Source organism: Sesamum indicum, linkage group LG5, assembly GCF_000512975.1.
Source record: "Sesamum indicum cultivar Zhongzhi No. 13 linkage group LG5, S_indicum_v1.0, whole genome shotgun sequence".
NCBI classification, from domain to species: domain Eukaryota; kingdom Viridiplantae; phylum Streptophyta; class Magnoliopsida; order Lamiales; family Pedaliaceae; genus Sesamum; species Sesamum indicum.
Genome location: NC_026149.1, coordinates 5,163,198 through 5,182,613, shown reverse-complemented (window position 1 = coordinate 5,182,613; position 19,416 = coordinate 5,163,198). Strand labels below are relative to the sequence as shown.

At 32.8% G+C, this 19,416-nt stretch overlaps 2 protein-coding genes across 4 annotated transcripts; both read left to right on the top strand.

The window, feature by feature from the left end:
• On the top strand, positions 451-6,497 carry LOC105162070 (kirola-like). Of its 3 annotated transcripts, none has more exons than XM_011079989.2 (2): positions 451-728; positions 1,432-1,952. In XM_011079989.2, the coding sequence occupies exons 1-2, from the start codon at positions 542-544 to the stop codon at positions 1,701-1,703; spliced, it is 459 nt and encodes a 152-aa protein (XP_011078291.1). In that variant the 5' UTR covers positions 451-541; the 3' UTR covers positions 1,704-1,952. The 3 variants fall into 3 exon arrangements, with proteins under 3 accessions (XP_011078291.1, XP_011078290.1, XP_020549289.1); XM_011079988.2 differs by lacking the exon at positions 1,432-1,952 and adding an exon at positions 5,971-6,497 and having other exon boundaries at positions 453-728; XM_020693630.1 differs by lacking the exons at positions 451-728; positions 1,432-1,952 and adding exons at positions 5,152-5,423; positions 5,971-6,497.
• LOC105162167 (MLP-like protein 34) lies at positions 8,934-18,626 on the top strand. The gene is made up of 8 exons (XM_020693901.1): positions 8,934-9,173; positions 10,550-10,812; positions 13,979-14,086; positions 14,334-14,429; positions 14,531-14,645; positions 14,931-15,037; positions 16,945-17,158; positions 18,090-18,626. The coding sequence occupies exons 1-8, from the start codon at positions 8,984-8,986 to the stop codon at positions 18,353-18,355; spliced, it is 1,359 nt and encodes a 452-aa protein (XP_020549560.1). The 5' UTR covers positions 8,934-8,983; the 3' UTR covers positions 18,356-18,626.

Below are 19,416 nucleotides of genomic sequence, written 5' to 3'. Positions count from 1 at the left end.
AATGAATTCTAAGTGAATGAAAATAACCACCCATCTGTATTTACACCAAGATAATACAATTTTTCCTAACCCTAAAATATCAAGAAACAATAGAAGAAATATAAATTTTAACTATAGTTAATTACTAGATTCAAAAGAAAAAAAATTGGGTTTAGCAAATTGACCACGGCTCAAGAATTATCATCAATCGTTGTTTTGGCAAATGAGGTCAAAACATTAACCATAGCTAAAACCTCGACAAATGTTTCAGCTATAGTTAAAATCATTACAAATATTGACTATTCATTGATATTGTCTGACTGTATTAATAATATTAATTTACTATAATCTTGAAATTGCGGAGGTTTAGAATATAGTGAGAAAATTATTTTTTTTAATGAAATAAAAAATGAAATGAAAACAATGCAGTTGAGCCAGAGACATCTATATAAAGAAGATAAGCCAGAAGCAGCCCTCCTCACCTTCAAACAACACTTTGTTACAGATCCATTTCCAGTATTAATTTACGCATATATCTATCAAATAATCGACAGATTCAGAGATGGGGTTAACTGGTAAGCTGGTAGCTGCAATAGAGTTCAAGGCTGGAGGAGACGTGTTTCATGAGCTGTTCAGGCACAAGCCCCACCATGTTTCCACAACCAGCCCTGGGAAAGTGCAAGGATGTGATTTGCATGAGGGTGAGTTTGGGCATGTTGGTTCCATCATTTGCTGGAAGTACACTCATGGTGAGTAATCCATCTAACTACCCGTACCGGGTATTTGCTATCAATTTCTTGGAGGAATTCGGCATAATTATATTTTCTCCCTTAAAATTTGGTATAATTACACGTAAGTTTAATTGAGAAATCTTTGTATATCTAAGTAAGCCTTCACTATCAATTTTATTTTCAGGATTAATTGCACTTAAACCCTGAACTTTTAGAACTTTTCGAAAAGAAGTTCGTTATCTCGGGGGTCTTTGCCCTTTTCTATTGATGAAGAGGGTTTTTTAGCCTAGAAATTAAAATTTTCACAGGAAGGATAATTACTTCATACGCTTGGTTTTTGTGAAGAAATTATCAATATAAATACTAATGTGTATTCTGTAATATTAACAATCGAACTTTGTAGTATTCTTGTAAAATCTTATAATTATTTGTAAAATAAAACATTCATATAGATTTTATCAAATAATTCTATTTTAATACTTTTAGATGACTTTGAAAATTAGTATTTTGTAATTGTGAGTTAGTGATGCCAAACTGATGTTTCAATTCAGATAATAATTGATTATTGAAAAAGAACAGTAATAAAATATTTTCATAGTTAAAAGTATTAATTTATCATAATTCATAAATCATGATTATTTCTAATGTAGCAAAATATCAATCTTTTTCCTTTTATTCTTTTGAATTCTATTGCATTTAACCCTAACAATATTTACAACAGACGGAAAAAAGAAAACTGCGAAACAATTGATTCAAAAAATCGACGAGGGGAAGAAGTTGATCGAGTTCAAGATGCTGGAAGGAGATCTGATGGAGGAATACAAAACCTTTCTCATAACGCTGCACGTCGAGACTAAGGACAACATTGATTTGGTTACATGGACGTTGGAGTATGAGATGTTGAATGACGACGTTGGGCACCCTATCTCCCTGCTATCCTTCTTCATCGATCTCACTAAGGACATCGAAACTCATCACATCAACAAACCCTAAGTCAGATGGTTCCTTGCCTAATGCGTGAACCCCAATCGAACAATATGTTAATTATGAACGAGAGTTGGTGTGTAAATAAAGCCCTTTGTTCAGAAAGGCACGTATGTGTGCGTGTGTGTTATGTACTAATAAAGGAGATGAGCTGCATGCTTGCTCTAGGTGGTGGTGCTTGGGACCCTGTACTGCTCGTATTTATGGCGTGTCTGTGTATTTACATGAGTTTGAAATAATAGGTTTTTATTTCTAATACTTTTCTTCGTTTTTACTTTTTTTTTTCTTTTGGATAAATAGGCTATTTTAAAATTTGTCTTAATTATAAATACATCCTTATTATTTGAAAAATTACAAATACTCTCATGAAATTACAAATATCCTAATGAATACCCCTCTACAACGAGTTGTCGCAAGGTGATATTTATAATTTCAGGAAGGTATTTATAAATTTTTTAACAATGAGAAGATAAGTGGACAAAGAATGCATCTTCTAGGAGCTCAAGTATTGGTCGACGCATCTAATACGATACAATCTTGATGTCATATACATTGAGAAGAATGTATTTGGCAATATATTTAATATCGTGATGGATATAAAGAAAAAAACAAAGGATAATATGAATTCACGGAAAGACCTGAAAATCATATGTAATTGACCGGAGCATGAGATAGATGAAAAGAGGCCGCACGTGATGCCCAAAGTCGTATATACCCTGAACAAGGAGTAGATGAGGGGGATATGTGAATAAATTAGTCAGCTTAATTTCGCCCGTTGTATCAACATGAAGGAGCTGAGGCTACACAGCATGAGAGCCATAATTGTCACGTATTCTTGTAGAATTTGATCCTGATTGCCGTCTGTGAAATGGTTCCTGAACCTGTATGGAGTGCATTGATAGAAGTTAGCCTTCTATTCTAGATTCTATGTTCGACGACACTAAATGTAAACAAGGTACAAGAATTGGAAATAGTGTAGCAACCATCTTGTGCAGCCTTGAGAAAATATTTCTGCCAACTTTTTTCAACTCAATAGAGCACCTAATTATTCACTTGTCATATGAAGCACCGTAGGAGGGCCTATGCAATACAAGTGGATGTATCCATTTGAGAGGTAAGTACACGATGCAACACAGGTGAAATCTGAATTGAATTACACAGACAACGAGCTTTTGAAATTTCATTATTGGGATACTACAGCTGAGGTTACAACATTCCTGTGTTACTTTGTGAATGACTACAATTTCCACACTGAATTTCACAGCGTAGGCAAGTCTCCTATGAAATGTGATGTGTGTGTCAAAAACTTATTATATATAGACAAGACAGTGACTTCTATAGGATTCTCAAAGAGATAATTCAGTTAGATTACCCAAACATGAAGATCGTTCTGTTTAAATGCCATTGGGTCGATCCCGTGAGAGGTATGAAGGTACATCTTTGTTATCATCTCGTTGATGTAAACTTCAAAAAAGAATACTAAAAGAACCATTTGTCCTGGCACAACAAGCAGTACAAGTCTACTACACGAGATACCGTAGCATGAAAAGAGGCAAAGTGAATTGGATGACTGTCTGCAAAACAAAAGCCAGAAGAGTCATTGATAACTTTCGATGGACCAAAGTTGCATTTAAAAAATATGAGATAATACCTACTCTACAAGTGTGACGGAAAACTATAATTATGACATGCATTACTCAAATACAAGAGAGGAGATATTTATCAAATATTAAAATCTAAATAAAAATTAATGTCAAAAGTCGAGATTTTTAAAAAAGTGGATATAGAAAAAGGAGTAAGCATAACAAGAATATTGTGCTTTTTGGTGACGTGATATCTCATGGGAAAAAACAACAGACAATAAGGTGTGAAATTCTAATTTTGAATCAGCCACGTACAGTATACGTGCCACTTTTAAATTCAAATTAAATTTGCTGGCCAGATCTATTTTAAATCGAGAAATTAAAAAAGGTATATAACTATTTTTTAATTTTAGCTAAATAAAGGACTAAAATATAAAAAAGAATATGATCAAAACTAAAAATATATTTAAGTCTAAAAAATCATGATAGCAATTTTGATTACTTAATAATGGAGAAGAGATATTATGAAATGTTAAAATCGAATAAAAAAGATGAAAGTCAAAAATCAAGATTTCAATAAAAGTATATACAAATAACTCATTAAAGATAAGACCATTGAATCCCTGCACAAATGCCATACTCCCGATACTACACATCATTGACTTATTGTGAATAAATAGGCATGTAAGCCAGTGAGTGTAATAAATGGCATTGGAAGTCGGAAGTAGATGGGTATGTTACATGAATCATCCTTTCTACCAAGTATTAATTGCACCAGCAAAACTGAAAGTGTTCATGGAGAAATAATTATTCTTTTAAAAAAATTATATTTTTCATACCATAATGCGAAATTATATTTTTTATTCTATAATTTAGGTAACATATTTCAATTTCATAGTTTTCTTTGCCAACTTCTGTCGATAATTGATGGAAAAAACTAAAGTGCAAATTGACAAAAGTATACTTTTGATCTCATAAATTAAGAGTGCGGGCATATTTAGATTTTACGCTTTATGAAATCGCAACATTTAATAGTCCGAACAAAAAAGTGGACTTGTATGTATATAATAAAAAAATGTTATAATAATAAATATCAAACCATATCCCCAATTCTCCATTAAACAAAGGAAGAGAAAGGCAAAATTGCAATTTTCATCTGTAAGACATATTTAGACCATTTGAAATTATTTTTGAAGGAATTATAATAATTTTAAGAAAATGGCACATTGAGAACATTTGTATTCAAAAAATGCTAATAGGACGAGAAAATAATCCTAATTTGTAGTCGTCACGAGACACTCACGTTACATTTTTGGTGAAATTCATAATTTTTTATGATAAATATCTTCAACATGTAACTTTTTTCTTTTAAAAATTATTGTCATTCATTTTTTAAATGAATTCTAAGTGAATGAAAAGAAACACCCATCTATATTTACACCAAGATAATACAATTTTTCCTAACCCTAAAATATCAAGAAACAATAGAAGAAATATGAATTTTAACTATAGTTAATTACTAGATTGAAAAGAAAAAAATTAGGTTGAACAAATTGACCACGGCTTAATAATTAACATTAATCATTGTTTTTGCAAATGAGGTCAAAACATTAACCATAGCTAAAATCTGGGCAAATGTTTCAGCTATAGTTAAAATCCATTACAAATATTGACTAATCATTGATTTTGTCTGACTGTATTAATAATATTAATTTACTATAATTTTTAAATCGTGAAGGTATATAATATTGTGAGAAAAGTAATTTTTTTTTTACTGAAATAAAAAATTAAATGAAAACAATGCAGTTGACAGAAATGAGAAGGTCTCGGCCTGAGATATCTATATAAAGAAGCTATGCCAGAAGCAGCTCCTCCTCACCTTTAAACAACACTTTGTTACAGATCCATTTCCAGCATTAATTTACGCATATATCTATCAAATAATCGACAGATTTAGAGATGGGGTTAACTGGTAAGCTGGTAGCTGCAATAGAGTTCAAGGCTGGGGGAGACGTGTTTCATGAGCTGTTCAGGCACAAGCCCCACCATGTTTCCACAACCAGCCCTGGGAAAGTGCAAGGATGTGATTTGCATGAGGGTGAGTTTGGGCATGTTGGTTCCATCATACGCTGGAAGTACACACATGGTGAGTACTCTAACTACATATCCACCAGGTCTTTGCTATCAATTTCTCATTGGAATTTTGTTATCTTTATCTCTGAGAAATGATATTTTTCGTCTCATAATTTAGGATCTTTCCACTTTTAGTTCTATTGATTATAGAATTATCATTTTTTATCACGTAACTTTTAAAAAGTAATACTTTTGGTCCATGACACATTTCCTTTAAAATTTTAACGGAAAGTGCCATGTGTTTAGCACATGTCTGTTAGAGCCTTTACACTTATACTATAGGATTCTCACTTTTGTTTCATAACTTTAAGAAAACAGTACTTTTGATCCTATACACTTAACGGCCACCTGACCTTTTCCGTTAAACATCTAAAGAGGAATGTGTCATAAGACCAAAATTGTTACTTTTATAAAGTTACGACACCAAAAGTGAGAATCTCGTAACTATGGGATCAAAAAAGTGCAAAGATTCTAAATTACGAGACGAAAAATATTATTTCGCCTATCTAACCCAAACATAATATGATCATTTGTGGGGATACGTTCTTAAATTGATACAGACGGGAAAGAGAAAATTGCGAAACAACTGATTCAAACCATCAACGAAGAGAAGAAGTTGATCGAATTCAAGATGCTGGAAGGAGATCTGATGGAGGAATACAAAACCTTCCTTATAACACTGCACATCGAGACTAAGGACGGCATTGATTTGGTTACATGGACATTGGAGTATGAGATGCTGAACGACGATGTCGGGCACCCTATCTCCTTGCTATCCTTCATCATCGACCTCACTAAGGACATCGAAACTCATCACATCAACAAACCCTAAATTAGATGGTTCCCTTCCTAATGCGTGAAACCCTAATCGAACAATATGTTAATTATGAACGGGAATTGGTGTGTTAATAAAGCCCTTTTTTCAGAAAGGCACCTACGAATGCGTGTGTGTGTTATGTACTAATAAAGGAGATGAGCTGCATGCTTGCTCCAGGTGGTGGTGCCTGGGACCCTGTACTGTTCGTATTTGTGGCGTGTATGTGTATTTGCATGAGTCCAAAATAATAGGTTTTTATTTCTAATTACTGTTCGTCATTTTTTCTTATTTTTATATTGGATAGACGGGGTTCTTTTAAGATTTGTCTTAATTACAAATATTTCATCTAAATTACAAATATCCTAATAAATACCCCTCTACAATGAGTTGTTACAAGGATGTATTTATAATTTCAAGGAGGTATTTGTAAATTTTTTAACATCAAGAGCATATTTGTAATTATAGCAAACCTCACAAAGCACATTGCAATTTACGCTTTTATTTTTTACCTTAAGTGAAGCAGTTAAAGATTTTATTATATTCCAATCAGCAATATCACGATATTCATTAATTAATAATTTTTATAAAAACTAGTTATATAAGCTGAAACATTAATTCGGTCTGTATTAAGGAAATTATCGAAACACCTCCTCCTGTTAAATTTAACTCAGCATAAATCCCCCATCAGATTTTCAGTGGAAAACACTGAAAATTGAAAATGAAAATGAAACCAAACATGTAAAGTGTTTTGATCATTTTTTACGATCACATAGAAGGATGATGTCTTTTATACCCTTTATATATCGTTCCTAACTGTTCAATAGAATTAAAGTGTAATATTTCAAAGAGAAACATACATTACAAGAGAGGGTTTCAAAGATAGAAATTAGAGACGGAAAAAATATTCATCAATAATTTTCACCTTTCAAAGACGGATTCAGAGGTGTAAAATATTTTCATCTTAAAATTATAAATAAAATTACAAAATAAAGATGGAAATTTTGACATTTAAGAAAAACTAAGAAAATAAAATTAAAAAAACAATCCATCTTATAATCTCGAATTCTGAGATGGAATTAGAGATGGATTTTGAAAAAAAAAATAATACTAATTGGTTGACATTCTGAGATGCAATTACTGATTGATTTTGAAAATAACATTTTTTATTTAATCTGTCTTTGTTTCCGTTTCAAACACAAATTTCTGAGATGGAATTACAGAAGGATTCTTTAAATAGTTATTTTTTTTTATTCAGTCTGTTTTTATTTTTGGCTCCAATTTATAAGATTTTTTTTTCACTCCTGGATTTCTCTCTATCCAGACTCACCCTCCACCACCAATGCCAACATCGCAGTTTGCAGCAACCAACACCGTCATCACCACAACATTGCTGTCACCCCGTATGAAAAAAATATAGTAATTTACCCTCCTATACTTTTTAACATGAAGCAATTTAGGGAGGTAAATTGCTTCATTTTAAATTGTTGTATTTTAAAAAATATAAGAAGGTAAATCGCTATTTATTTTTTCATAAGGGTGTAATTGTATTTGCGATATTACAAGAAAGTTAGCTTGCATTTTTCCTCATTAAAAACTGGCCTTTCTTCCAACAAAAAAAACACATGAAGATAATTTATTAATATTAACGCAATGACTGATAACACCCTTTGCACGACATGGGGACTTACTTGTGAATCTTGTAAAAGATTGAGCAAATCTTTCTTTTACTTTGTGTGTGTGCGTGTGCGTGTGCACTATTCAACCAAGAATTCGATATCGCAACTATACATTCAGTAGAAAATTAAGAAATGCTGAAAGTAGATATTATGGAGAACTACTATATCTTTTTAAAGACAATTAGTTATTATTAATACTATTGTAAAAGAAAATCTTTTATCATATTAATTTTCGAATACTTAAATTTATCTTAAAATTTATTTTTTTTCCTTAAAAGAATTATATCAGAATAGTAATTTCAAAGTTTTTTAATATTAATCTCACAATTTTATAATTTTTTTTGTATGTCATCCACTGCTCCATGTTTCTCTCTTATCAAACTTTTCTATATTTGTTTTTCTTGCAAACTTCTATATTTATGATAAACTTATAATTACAATGTATTTTGTCTTTGTCATGCCACGCCACGTTTCTTTCTTCCATAGACCTTTTTTCTTTCTTATCGCAAATTACTTTTTCCTGTTCATCTCACATCACAGATCTTTTTTATATGCTCGTGGAGACCGCATGCAACAACTAGTATTATATAAAGAAAGAACCCAAATTAATGTTTCCGTGTGAAATAAAAGATCTACCATTTTCATTTTGAACTTCGTATTTCTTGTAATCGTGTTCATTAATTTTAGTGAAATGTTTGACAAAATATTTAATTACTAACTTTTAGATTTACTATTATCCATATTTAGATATTAAAATTTTATATATACATTACATATATATAAAACAAAAAAAGGTGAAGAAAGTATTTCACTGAACTAAAATCGAAAAGAAGCTTCACAAATATCACTAACCTAAAAAATGACAAATTAAGGTCTTTACACCCAAAAGTTGGTGCAAACACTCACTATCCAAATCATTTAGTTTGCTAAACAAGAAAGACTCAGATATTAAACTAATGAAGGAAGATTAGCAACTTGAATTGTGGCTCAACTATATAAGGACTAGATGTCACAGGTTTATTTCATCGACTAGCTGCCTTAGGATTTTTCAAATAATCTTTACATATATATCAGCAATCGATGGCTGGATTGCCCTGTAAGCTTATTGCCCAGGTAGCTTTTAAGGCTGGGGGCGACGTGTTTCATCACCTCATGGCCAAGAGGCCTTATCACTTGGCCAATGTCACCCCTGGAAAAATCCAGGCTTGTGATTTGCATCAGGGCGACTATGGAACTGATGGCTCCGTCGTCCAGTGGAAGTACACTCTTGGTAAGCTTATAGCTTTTTAACTATATATGACATGAACTGGGGAATTATTATGCTGTAGCTAATTCGAGTTTTCAGTTTTCTAACAAATAAATGATATGAAATTGTTAATTAGATGGATAAATTTATCGATATATATTTTCTGAAGTTAGATCTAATTATATAAGTATTTACTGCCTTTGTATCCTTGAGGGGCATTGAACTTTATAAAATTATAAGTATACCATCTTAGGGGTATCGATGTAGTGTAACTCAAGAGATTTCTGCCATAGACTAATTAGTTATCATGATTTTTCTATTTCTGTATTATGCAATTAATCATGACAAGAGATACCATATTTGCTGGCAGAGTATATTTTTAATCTTGTAAAATAAGGGTTTATTTTGGTATCACAAGTATGATAAGTGACGCTTTTAGTCCTATAAAATTCAAAATCACGTCTTTTTAGTCTCAAAATCACAATGCATTTTTAGTCCCAAACAAGCACTTTTTAGTCCAAAATCATAATGAACATGACTCTTTGGGACTAAAAATGCGTAATTATAAGTTTTATGGGACTAAAAGCGACACCTTCCATAGTTGGTACCAAAACGAATTCTATTCTTATTTTATGGGACTAAAAAGGTATTTTGCCCTATTCGCTATAGTGTTAGTTAAATAACTTGTGCTGACGAGTACGTTATAGAATTTTTTTTTGATCCCATAAACATGAAGGATTATTGAGTAGTTAGTGAGTCGAGCTAGTTAAGAACATTGAGCACAAGCAAAATGTATTAACACATCAACATTTTAAGAAGGGATATTTGATAGTCATGTAAGAGGTAGTTGGCTAATAGACAATTTATAAACTATATCTCATAAAATATACAATTTTATGTTTAAAAATGTTTTTGAACTATTTGGATGTAATACAATGAGTGAGCTCATCCGATATATTAATAATGATATTTTTTTATTTCATCTGAGTTTGTTGAAATTTAATTTGAAAGTAAGTTAAGAATACCTACTTTTTCCACAAATATATTAGATATAGGATTAAATGCGCATTTGGACATGTAACTTGAATTTTTTGGCGTTTTCATCCTTTAACTTTTTAGGATACCATTTTGATCCTATATCTTTTAATTTTTTATGATTTTAGTCCTTTTTCCGAATCATTTTTGGTATATATAAAAGCTTCTCATATTTTAATTTTTGATCTGTAAGTTCTTTTTCTCAAAAAAGGCGATTAAATATTTTAGAACACTTTTATAAGATAATTTAAAATACCTAAAAGTTCACTATAACACCACCTAATTAAGTTTAAGAAGACCCACATTAATTTTGGTTTCCGAACTACATACATTCTCACATTTCTTTTCATTGATTTATTATATAGATGGGAAAGAGCAAACCGCAAAACAACTAATTCATGATATAGACGAGACAAAAAAGCAAGTCGCTTACAAGATGCTCGAAGGCGATCTGCTGGAGTTGTACAAGAACATGATCATAACCATCCACGTCGAGACCAAAGGTGGAGTCGATTTCATCACTTGGACCATAGACTACAAGCTGATCAATCCCGATAATCCACACCCAATCTCACTCTTAAACTTCGTGATCGAATTCACTAAAGATATCGAGGCTCATATCTTCGGATGAAGAACGGCTGCTGCCTAAAATATGTTGCGATTTCAGTTCACCAAGTTATATATGTTTAATTTGTTGTTCTCCATCCAAATGAGACAAAGAGAAAATGAAAGAGAATAAAATCAGCAATCATAGGTTGTCTGGTGCTTGAAATAAGGAATATATATGTACTTGTGAAATAAGCGATAATTGGTGAAGTTTGTGATTGGGAGCTTCTGGAGTGGTACTTATTCTTCTATATATGTTATTTAAGTGTGATATACATATGTATTAATGTGATTTGCGAGACTCTTTTGGTCGATTAAATTGTGCAAGGTTTTGTTATTTGTTTACTTTCTTTAGTTCTGATGTGTGTAAAATATTTCTCAATGCTCTAATCATAAGAATACACTTAGAAATCACTACCAAAAAAAATTAAGATTAGTGAAAAAAAGATCAGGTGGCAATATTAATATTGTCACTTAATTATATATTTAGTGACAAAAATATTTATTTTGTCACAATAATGAATTTCATAATTTTAATAAATTACTATTGTTTTTCAAAAAAAGTGTTGGTAGCAAGAATTACTAAAAAAAATATACTCAAAGCTGTCATTAAATGTAATTAGTGACTCATCTATTGTGATGACCTAGTGACAATAAATATTAATTATCGTTATATTATGTTTTCACTAAGTTGTAAATTATATATGTCATTAATTGTATTTAGTGACAACTTTATATAAAATACTTGTCACTAATAATTATAAAGTGACAAAATAAAAATTATTGACACTTAATATTTAGTGATAACTTAAAAATTGTCACTTGATAATTTGTCACTAATATTATATTTTCTTGTAGTGAATATTGTGGTAATAGAATCTAAAACCACTTAATTAGTAGAACTTTTGTTCCAGTGCCCTGGCTAAGATTTCCCCATGTAGAATTTAGCCATTCTTACCAACAAGTAATTCAAAGGAAAACAAACAATTCGTAACTCGTAAATTAAATTAGATCGTAGCTTAAATAGTTTGTTCTTATGGAAAACAAACAAGGGATGTAGGGCCCCATACCACGCAACCCAATTGGAGCAATTGTGCTGACCCATGACCAAAGTATTTATCCTATAGTTCAAATCTTGGCATTTAACCTGGCAGGCTGAAAAACAAAGTCCAATATAGCAAAGAGACTTAACGGTCAACAATGATTCCACGTCACACATGGTTCTGACACCGTGAGACACAAAATACCAGAAAATTTCTAACAAACACCTCCTAGATTGATTGTAGCCGACTTGGCAATACCAGGTAAAGTAGAACCAACAGAATTGGGCTTGACTGGCATGACTCGTTCAAATATTCATAACTTCTTACTAGTGTATCACAAGTTGCAAAAACTTTAGAAGTTTGCTCCCACTGGCCTATAAATAAAGGTTATTGTGTAGTCATAAGGCACCAAGTATTATTCACTTTTACTCTTTTCTCTCGTTTGTCAACAAATTTATTGCACTATTTTGCATTGCGCACAATTAGTTTCACGTTATCTTGATACTTTGTCAAGATTCTTCAATTATTTCCTCATTGATCTTGCGTTATTTCAAGTTTTTTCATTATTCTTTCAGTAAATCCATTACTAATTTAAATATCAAAGTGCTAACATCTATTTTACATTTTAGTCTTACTTTGATTTAGAATCTTTATGAAGATCCTTTATACATTATGGTGTTGTTGGACTCGAGTACGCATCATTGGCGTCGTCTGTGTGAAACTTAAACTATAGATGTGAGAAATGGTCATTTTAGATAATGGAGATTACAATTGCTTTTCTTAGGAAAATACTTCCCTCCCCATTGCAGCACGTTCTGCAGTTCCACCTCCAAAACTAACAGTGGGGGATCTCAACGTTGGCTCCCACTTTTGATCCAGCAACCCTGCCTGCCGCAGCTCATGCGCTCTTCTATGAGCACCTCCACTAGTTCATTGTAGAGAGCATCCACATAAACCTCTAAGGTTCCCTTTCTAGTGGAGTTGGACAATCATCCTAGAAATACCGAAAATCAAGTACAACCTTTTCGGGGTAAAACATGAACATAATTAAAGGTATATGTCCAATGTTTCAACAACGCCATCTTGGATGCCCTAGATAATCACCAAGAGGTCCTGATCAGCGTTCTCACACAGGGATTTCGACTCACACATCTATTTGAATCTTTGGCTAAGAAGTATTTTGCCAACTTCAATGTCCTGCTAGTAAGGGTAGAGAAATACATGAAGCTAGAAGATGTCGGACTGGTGAAGAAGAGCGACAACCACAATAACAGAAGGGATTATGAAACTACCTCTTCTCATAGAAACCGGGGTAAGGGGGGATTGCAGGCCGGTTCATTCCACCTAACTCATCACTAGCCTAGCATGGATGTTGATGACCATAGACAGGCACCAAACTCTGCAGTGGCCTGAAAGTGTTGAGGGATGACCATAACTTTCTAAATCTAAATATTTCTGTAGGAATCATAAGGAGTAGAAGCAAGATACCAACAAGTATCGCCAGTTGAGATAAGATATAGAGAGTCTCATTCATATCGGCTATCGAAAGAACAACTTCGACAAGGATCAATGTCGTGAATGGTGTGTATGACGCTCCTAACATCAGGATTCCTGAATAAGTTAGGCCCGTTCTACTGACCCCTCTATAAGGGTGCAATGAAAAGAGAAGGCTATTGCTAAGGAGTAAAGCCCAAAAATAATACCTAGCAAAAGGGTAATTCACATGATAGTTAGAGAATCCACAGATCTACTTGGACCTGCCGATAGACAGGGAGTTCACTTACCCTATATTGATGCTCTTGTCATTTCTACCTCTTTAGCTAATCATATTGTTCAACATAATTTTTTGGACTTTGTCAGCTCCATCAATACTTTATTAAGTTTACCGGCAGATGGAGCTCAACGATACTCTACTGGACTAGACATATCATTGTATAGCTTTGTAGGGGAGGTAGTATATCCCCTGGAAAGTATCTTGTTCCCCTATCCTTGGGAATGGAGCCCAACAGGATGACCACGATGATATGCTTCCTCATAGTAGATATGCTTCAGCATATTATGTCATTTTAGGGCGACCTGTCCTGAATGCCTTCCAAGTTGTAGTCTCTACCTATAACATGAAGCTGAAATTCTCCATTGTAGCAGGAGGAGAGAGGTTATGGTGACCAGTACACAACACGAAAATGCTATATAGAGTCTGTAAAGGAGAGCAGCAGGAAGAACATGGAGATAGATCCCCATCAACGCAACAGAGTGAAAATATGAAACTTACGCTATATAATGAGAAAGAAAACGAGGTTCCCACTTGAGTACAACCCACTGAGGAGCTATTAAGCATCCATCTAGTCACAAAAGAGCTTAATAAGACCCCCAAAGTTGATTCCAAGTTGAGCCCTCAATTAGCAGGGCAACTAACTATTTTCTTGCAGCAAAATGTAGATAATTTTGCATGGTCAGTTTGCGACTTGGTGTAAATTAATCCCAATGTCGTGATGAACAGCTTGAACTTACATCCCCTGTTCCTTACGCTACATGGTTATTTAGAAAGACATTAAAGTCAAACCCAGATAAGATACATGCCATCAAGAAGATGAAGGTTCCCACCAACGTTAATGAAGTACAAAGACTAACTGGTGGCATAACTACCCTCAGCAGGTTCATATCTCGCTCTGTAGAGCTAGTCTGTCTTTCTTCTAGGTACTGAGGAAGGTCAATGATTTCATCTGGGATGAGACCTGTCAGCAAGCCTTCCAAGACTTGAAGGCTTACTTGGCTAAATTACCTTTGCTCGGAACCTTTCCAAAAGAACCATGTATCTTTATCTAGCTGTAAGTTAGCACGTTGTAAGCTCCATGCTCATCAAAGAGGAGGGCAAAACACCAAAACCAATCTACTATGTTAGCAAAGTATTGCATGGTGCTGAACAATGCTACTTAGAGGAAGAAAAGTTAGCTAGTGCTCTTGTAATAACATTAAGAAAATTGCGTTCTTATTTTTTATTACATTATATTATTTTAGGACTTCAAATAGAATGATCAACTAGGCTATAGAACTCAGCAAGTATGCTTTTTCAAATCAATCCAAGTTGGCTATCAAGGTCCAAGTGCTAGCAGAATTCATTCTCAAGCAATGTTTGCTGAAAAAGATGAAAGAAAATGGTTTCTCCAAGTAGATGTCTCCGCCACACATGAGGGCAATGCGATGGTATCATACTTTCTAGCCTAAAAGGAGATAAGTTAGAGTTTGCCTTAGCATTTGACTTCAAGGCCTCAAATAACGAGACTGAATACAAGACACTCATGACAGGTATCAAGATGGCCCTTGATGCAAGAGCAAGAAATTTGACAGCTTACCCCAATTCCCAACTAGTAACCAACTAGATGGAAGACACATACAACGTAAAGGAGAAATAACGGAGCTCAAAAGCAAGCCTAAGAGTTTCCAACTCCACCAAATCCCCCACACGAAAAATACCATGGTGGATTACCTAGCTTGGCTACCAGCTCCCTAGCCGATTGCAACACTCACAATATCATTGTAAGGATACTTACTTAGGTTTCTGATGATAATGATATAAACTTTTTGTAGATCCAAACTGAAAGACGTTCCTCCTTGACTACCTCCAAGAAGAAATCCTTCCTGCTAATAAGAGTGAAGCAGCTCACTTGAGAAACAAGGCACCTAAGTTTACCCTACTAGGAAAAATACTTTATAAACGTAGCTTCACTCAGCCTTACCTCCGATGCTTGTCAACAAAGGAGGAAAATGTTCTAATGCAGGAGATACATGAAGGCTCTTGTGGATCTCATACATGAGGGATGTCCCTTGCAAGTAAAACTTTATGAGCCAAATATTTCTGGCCTAGTCTCAAGAATTATGTTGTGGATTTGATAAGCAAAAGCCCATCGCTAGATGTTTCTTCTATGGACTTTTGTAATTTTATACTTACTAATTACTTTAGCTTTAAGTTTTCAATTATTTATTGTTTATTTATTTTTATATTTCAAATTTGAAATTATTAATACTTTTTATTAAAATATGATTCTCCCGCTCCTTGGCATGGGATAGTAACTAGATTATATTATATTATTCTAATATATATACATCACTAGAAAAAATGCGGCATTTTACTATAATTAATTATGATGGTTAAAAGTAAAAATTTTGATAAATATTAACTAATCACGATTGCATAACAACTATTAATCGTTCTTTTCGCAAGCGAGGTTAGAGCATTAGCTGGAGCTAAACTATGATTTAAAATTACACGCCCCTCCCTTGAGATTTAGTATAATTACATATAGACCCCGTATGATTTAAAAAATTATATTTAGCACCCCTGAGGTTTGCTTTCATCTAATAAATAAGTCCCTCTACCCTCACACATCTTCACGCGTTAATGTATATGAGAAGGTATATTTTCATCGTTATAAGGGTAGTTTAGATGGGTTTTTCTTTTTTACCTACAATAAGACAATAATAAGCCAATCGAGGATAAATATCAATTTTCATCCAAATTTTTCATTAATATCAGCAAATTTTGTGAATTTTGAATAATGGGGGACTTGTTTGATGGATAGAAGCAAATGTCAGGAATGCTTTATATAATTTTTTAAACCAAAGGAGGTCTATGTATAATTACACCACATTTTAGGGGAGGAGAGTATAATTATCCCGTTAAAAACTATTACAAATATTTTTGTTATAGGTAAAACCATAGAAAATATTGATTCACCATCGATCAAGTTAAATTCTTGAATCGATTTTATTTAATTGTTGTACATAGTATACTTTGCTATGATTTATAAGATGTAGTGATTATTGGCAATATCCATATTCTTGTAGTGCATCAAATCCAACAAAACTAAATTATACATTTTGCTGACATCTACCTCATCAAAATATCACTAAACTGAAAAATGACAGATATTTGCACGCAAAAGTTTGTGGAAACAATCACCATCCAAATCATTTACTAAACTGAACAAGAAAGACTCAGATATTAAACTAATGAAGGAAGATGTAGCAACTTGGGTTGTGGCTCAACTATATAAAGACTTGTTGGCACAGGTTTATTTCATCAACTATCTGCCTTAGGAATTTTCAAATAATTTTTACATATATATCAACAAGCAATGGCTGGATTGCCCTGTAAACTAATTGCCCAGGTAGCTTTCAAGGCTGGGGGCGATGTGTTTCATCAACTCTTAGGTAAGAAGCCTGGACACTTGGCCATTGTCACCCCTGGAAAAATCCAGGCTTGTGATCTGCATCACGGCACCTATGGGACTGATGGCGCAGTCATTCAGTGGAAGTACACTCTTGGTAAGCTCATAGTTATTGAATGATTGTCCCCATTTATATGGTATTATTTTTGGTCAACTGGATAGAACGATACCAACAATGCAAAGAACCCTTTATCATGGTAACTAAAATGCAATTAACTGCTTCAAATTTAACGGCCATGCACGTGCGCCATTCCATTAAAAAAATAATGGTGATATATATGTATTGTGCTAACAATCCCATTTATATAGTATCAAACTTGATCATTAGAAAAATATGGTACTGTAAAGTGCACTATAGTATAGTATCAAAAGCACAATTTTTTTAATTATTCACCATAATTTTTTTTTTTTTTGATCATATAATAAACTGTAACATTAAAAATATATTTCCGGTTAGTGTTAGAATTCAATGACTCCTTGTGTGCATGAGATGAGTACATGCTAGAATATTTGGAATTTTGTCTAAAAAGATCTAAGACTAAATTGAGACTATTTAAGAGCGTTGAGCACAAGCAAGATGCACGAACGCTTTTGAAAAATGGATATTTGACATGAATTTAAGAGGGCTGTTTGGCTAATAGTCCGTACATTTTACAAGATGTTAAATTTTATTTTATTTTTTGAAATATTTGAAAGAGATATAGGATGAGGGAGTTATAAGATATTAATAATATAAATTTTTGTAATTAATTTGAAAAGAATTGTTGAATTTTAATTTTATAAAATAAATTAATAAACTCTATGTTTCTAAAAAAAGAATTTAAAAAAAACTACTGATATTTTTTAATTTTATAAACTCCTTTTTAAAAAAAGAATTATCATACATGCACTTTGGAATATTGTAAAATATTTGAAAAAACTTATAAGTTCATCTAAATACCTCATCTATGTTCAAGAAGTACATGCATAAGCTTTACTTTTTCTACTACGTATACTCTTGATTTTTTTCGCTGATTATATGTACGTAGATGGGAAAGAACAAACTGCAAAACAACTACTTCATGACATAGACGAGACCAAAAAGCAAATCTCATTTAAGATGCTTGAAGGTGATCTGCTAGAGTTGTACAAGAACATGGTCATAACCTTCCACGTCGAGACCAAAGGTGGAGTCGATTTCATCACTTGGACCATAAGCTACGAGCTTATCAATCTCGATAATCCACACCCGCTTTCTCTATTGAACTTCTTCATCGAGTTCACTAAAGAAATCGAGGCTCATATCTTCGGATAAGGCCGATAAATATTTGGGGTCCAAATTCACCAAGCAATCGATATATATTTAGTATTGTTGTTCTGTATATCTATCTAAACGTAATAAAGAAGAAAATGAGACATAATAAAATCAGCATCCATAGGCTTGCTGGTGCCACAAATAAGGAATGTGTACTTGTTTGTGATTGAATGTTAGTACCTATTCTTCTACTCTAGTTAAGTGTGAATCAATATATGTAATGTGGATTTGAGCTACTTTTTCAGTAGATTATATTGTTCAAAGGTTTTAACTTCTAATTTGTTCCTCACGTCGTTAAGATATTAAATATTAAATAATTTTCGGTTCGAACAGTTTATGAAAGATGAGGTAGTTGTTTAATATTATATTATAGCCAAATCAAACAACATCATGTATTGGTTTGAATATCATTGTCGCTCATTTATAAAAGAGAGGTTCCATGTATATGCATGATATGCACATAAGAGAGTGTGTCATGATATTAAATATTAAATAATTTTTTCTCTAATTATTTAAATTTTTAAATAAAATGATGGTTTAATATTCATTAATTCCAAATGAATAAGGTATTGTAAAGATGTGGATCTCAACTTAAAAGGCTAAACAAAAAGCCCCTATTGCGACGGTTTTACCAACTATATTTGGGACGGCATTTTTTCAAATGATGACCTTTTTTAGATTGATTTTCTGATAAATTTTTGGCAGATTATCATTTATTTGAACGATGTTTTTTCTTTTTATGGTGGAAGCGGTTAGAAATGCCATTGGAATTTTTTGTAGGTTTTCTTCCACCGAAAGTGCCGTAAGAAAGTTCATTGAAAGAGTTTACAATTTTTCGATGACTGAATTCGTCCCAAAATATTCCAACGACTTCAGTCACTAACGCTGTCGAAAAATTTAATTATATTTTTAAAATATATATTTGTTGCATAAAATTTAAAAAAAAAAAAAAAACTTAAATTCATACTTAACACAACCTCCTCCACACGCAGGCCATTCCAGGAGCCATATGCCTACTTGTAGCAATCAGTAACACCTCCATCCACTGAGACAGTTGATAG

Excerpts from the sequence above, each read along its gene's own strand:
- LOC105162070 (XM_011079988.2), top strand. The coding sequence starts at position 542 with ATGGGGTTAACTGGTAAGCTGGTAGCTGCAATAGAGTTCAAGGCTGGA. Across the intron at positions 729-5,970 it reads TTGCTGGAAGTACACTCATG|ACGGGAAAGAGAAAATTGCG; the intron begins GTGAGTAATCCA and ends AAATTGATACAG.
- LOC105162167 (XM_020693901.1), top strand. The coding sequence starts at position 8,984 with ATGGCTGGATTGCCCTGTAAGCTTATTGCCCAGGTAGCTTTTAAGGCT. Across the intron at positions 14,087-14,333 it reads ATCCCCATCAACGCAACAGA|CTTGAACTTACATCCCCTGT; the intron begins GTGAAAATATGA and ends CGTGATGAACAG. Across the intron at positions 17,159-18,089 it reads TCAGTGGAAGTACACTCTTG|ATGGGAAAGAACAAACTGCA; the intron begins GTAAGCTCATAG and ends ATATGTACGTAG.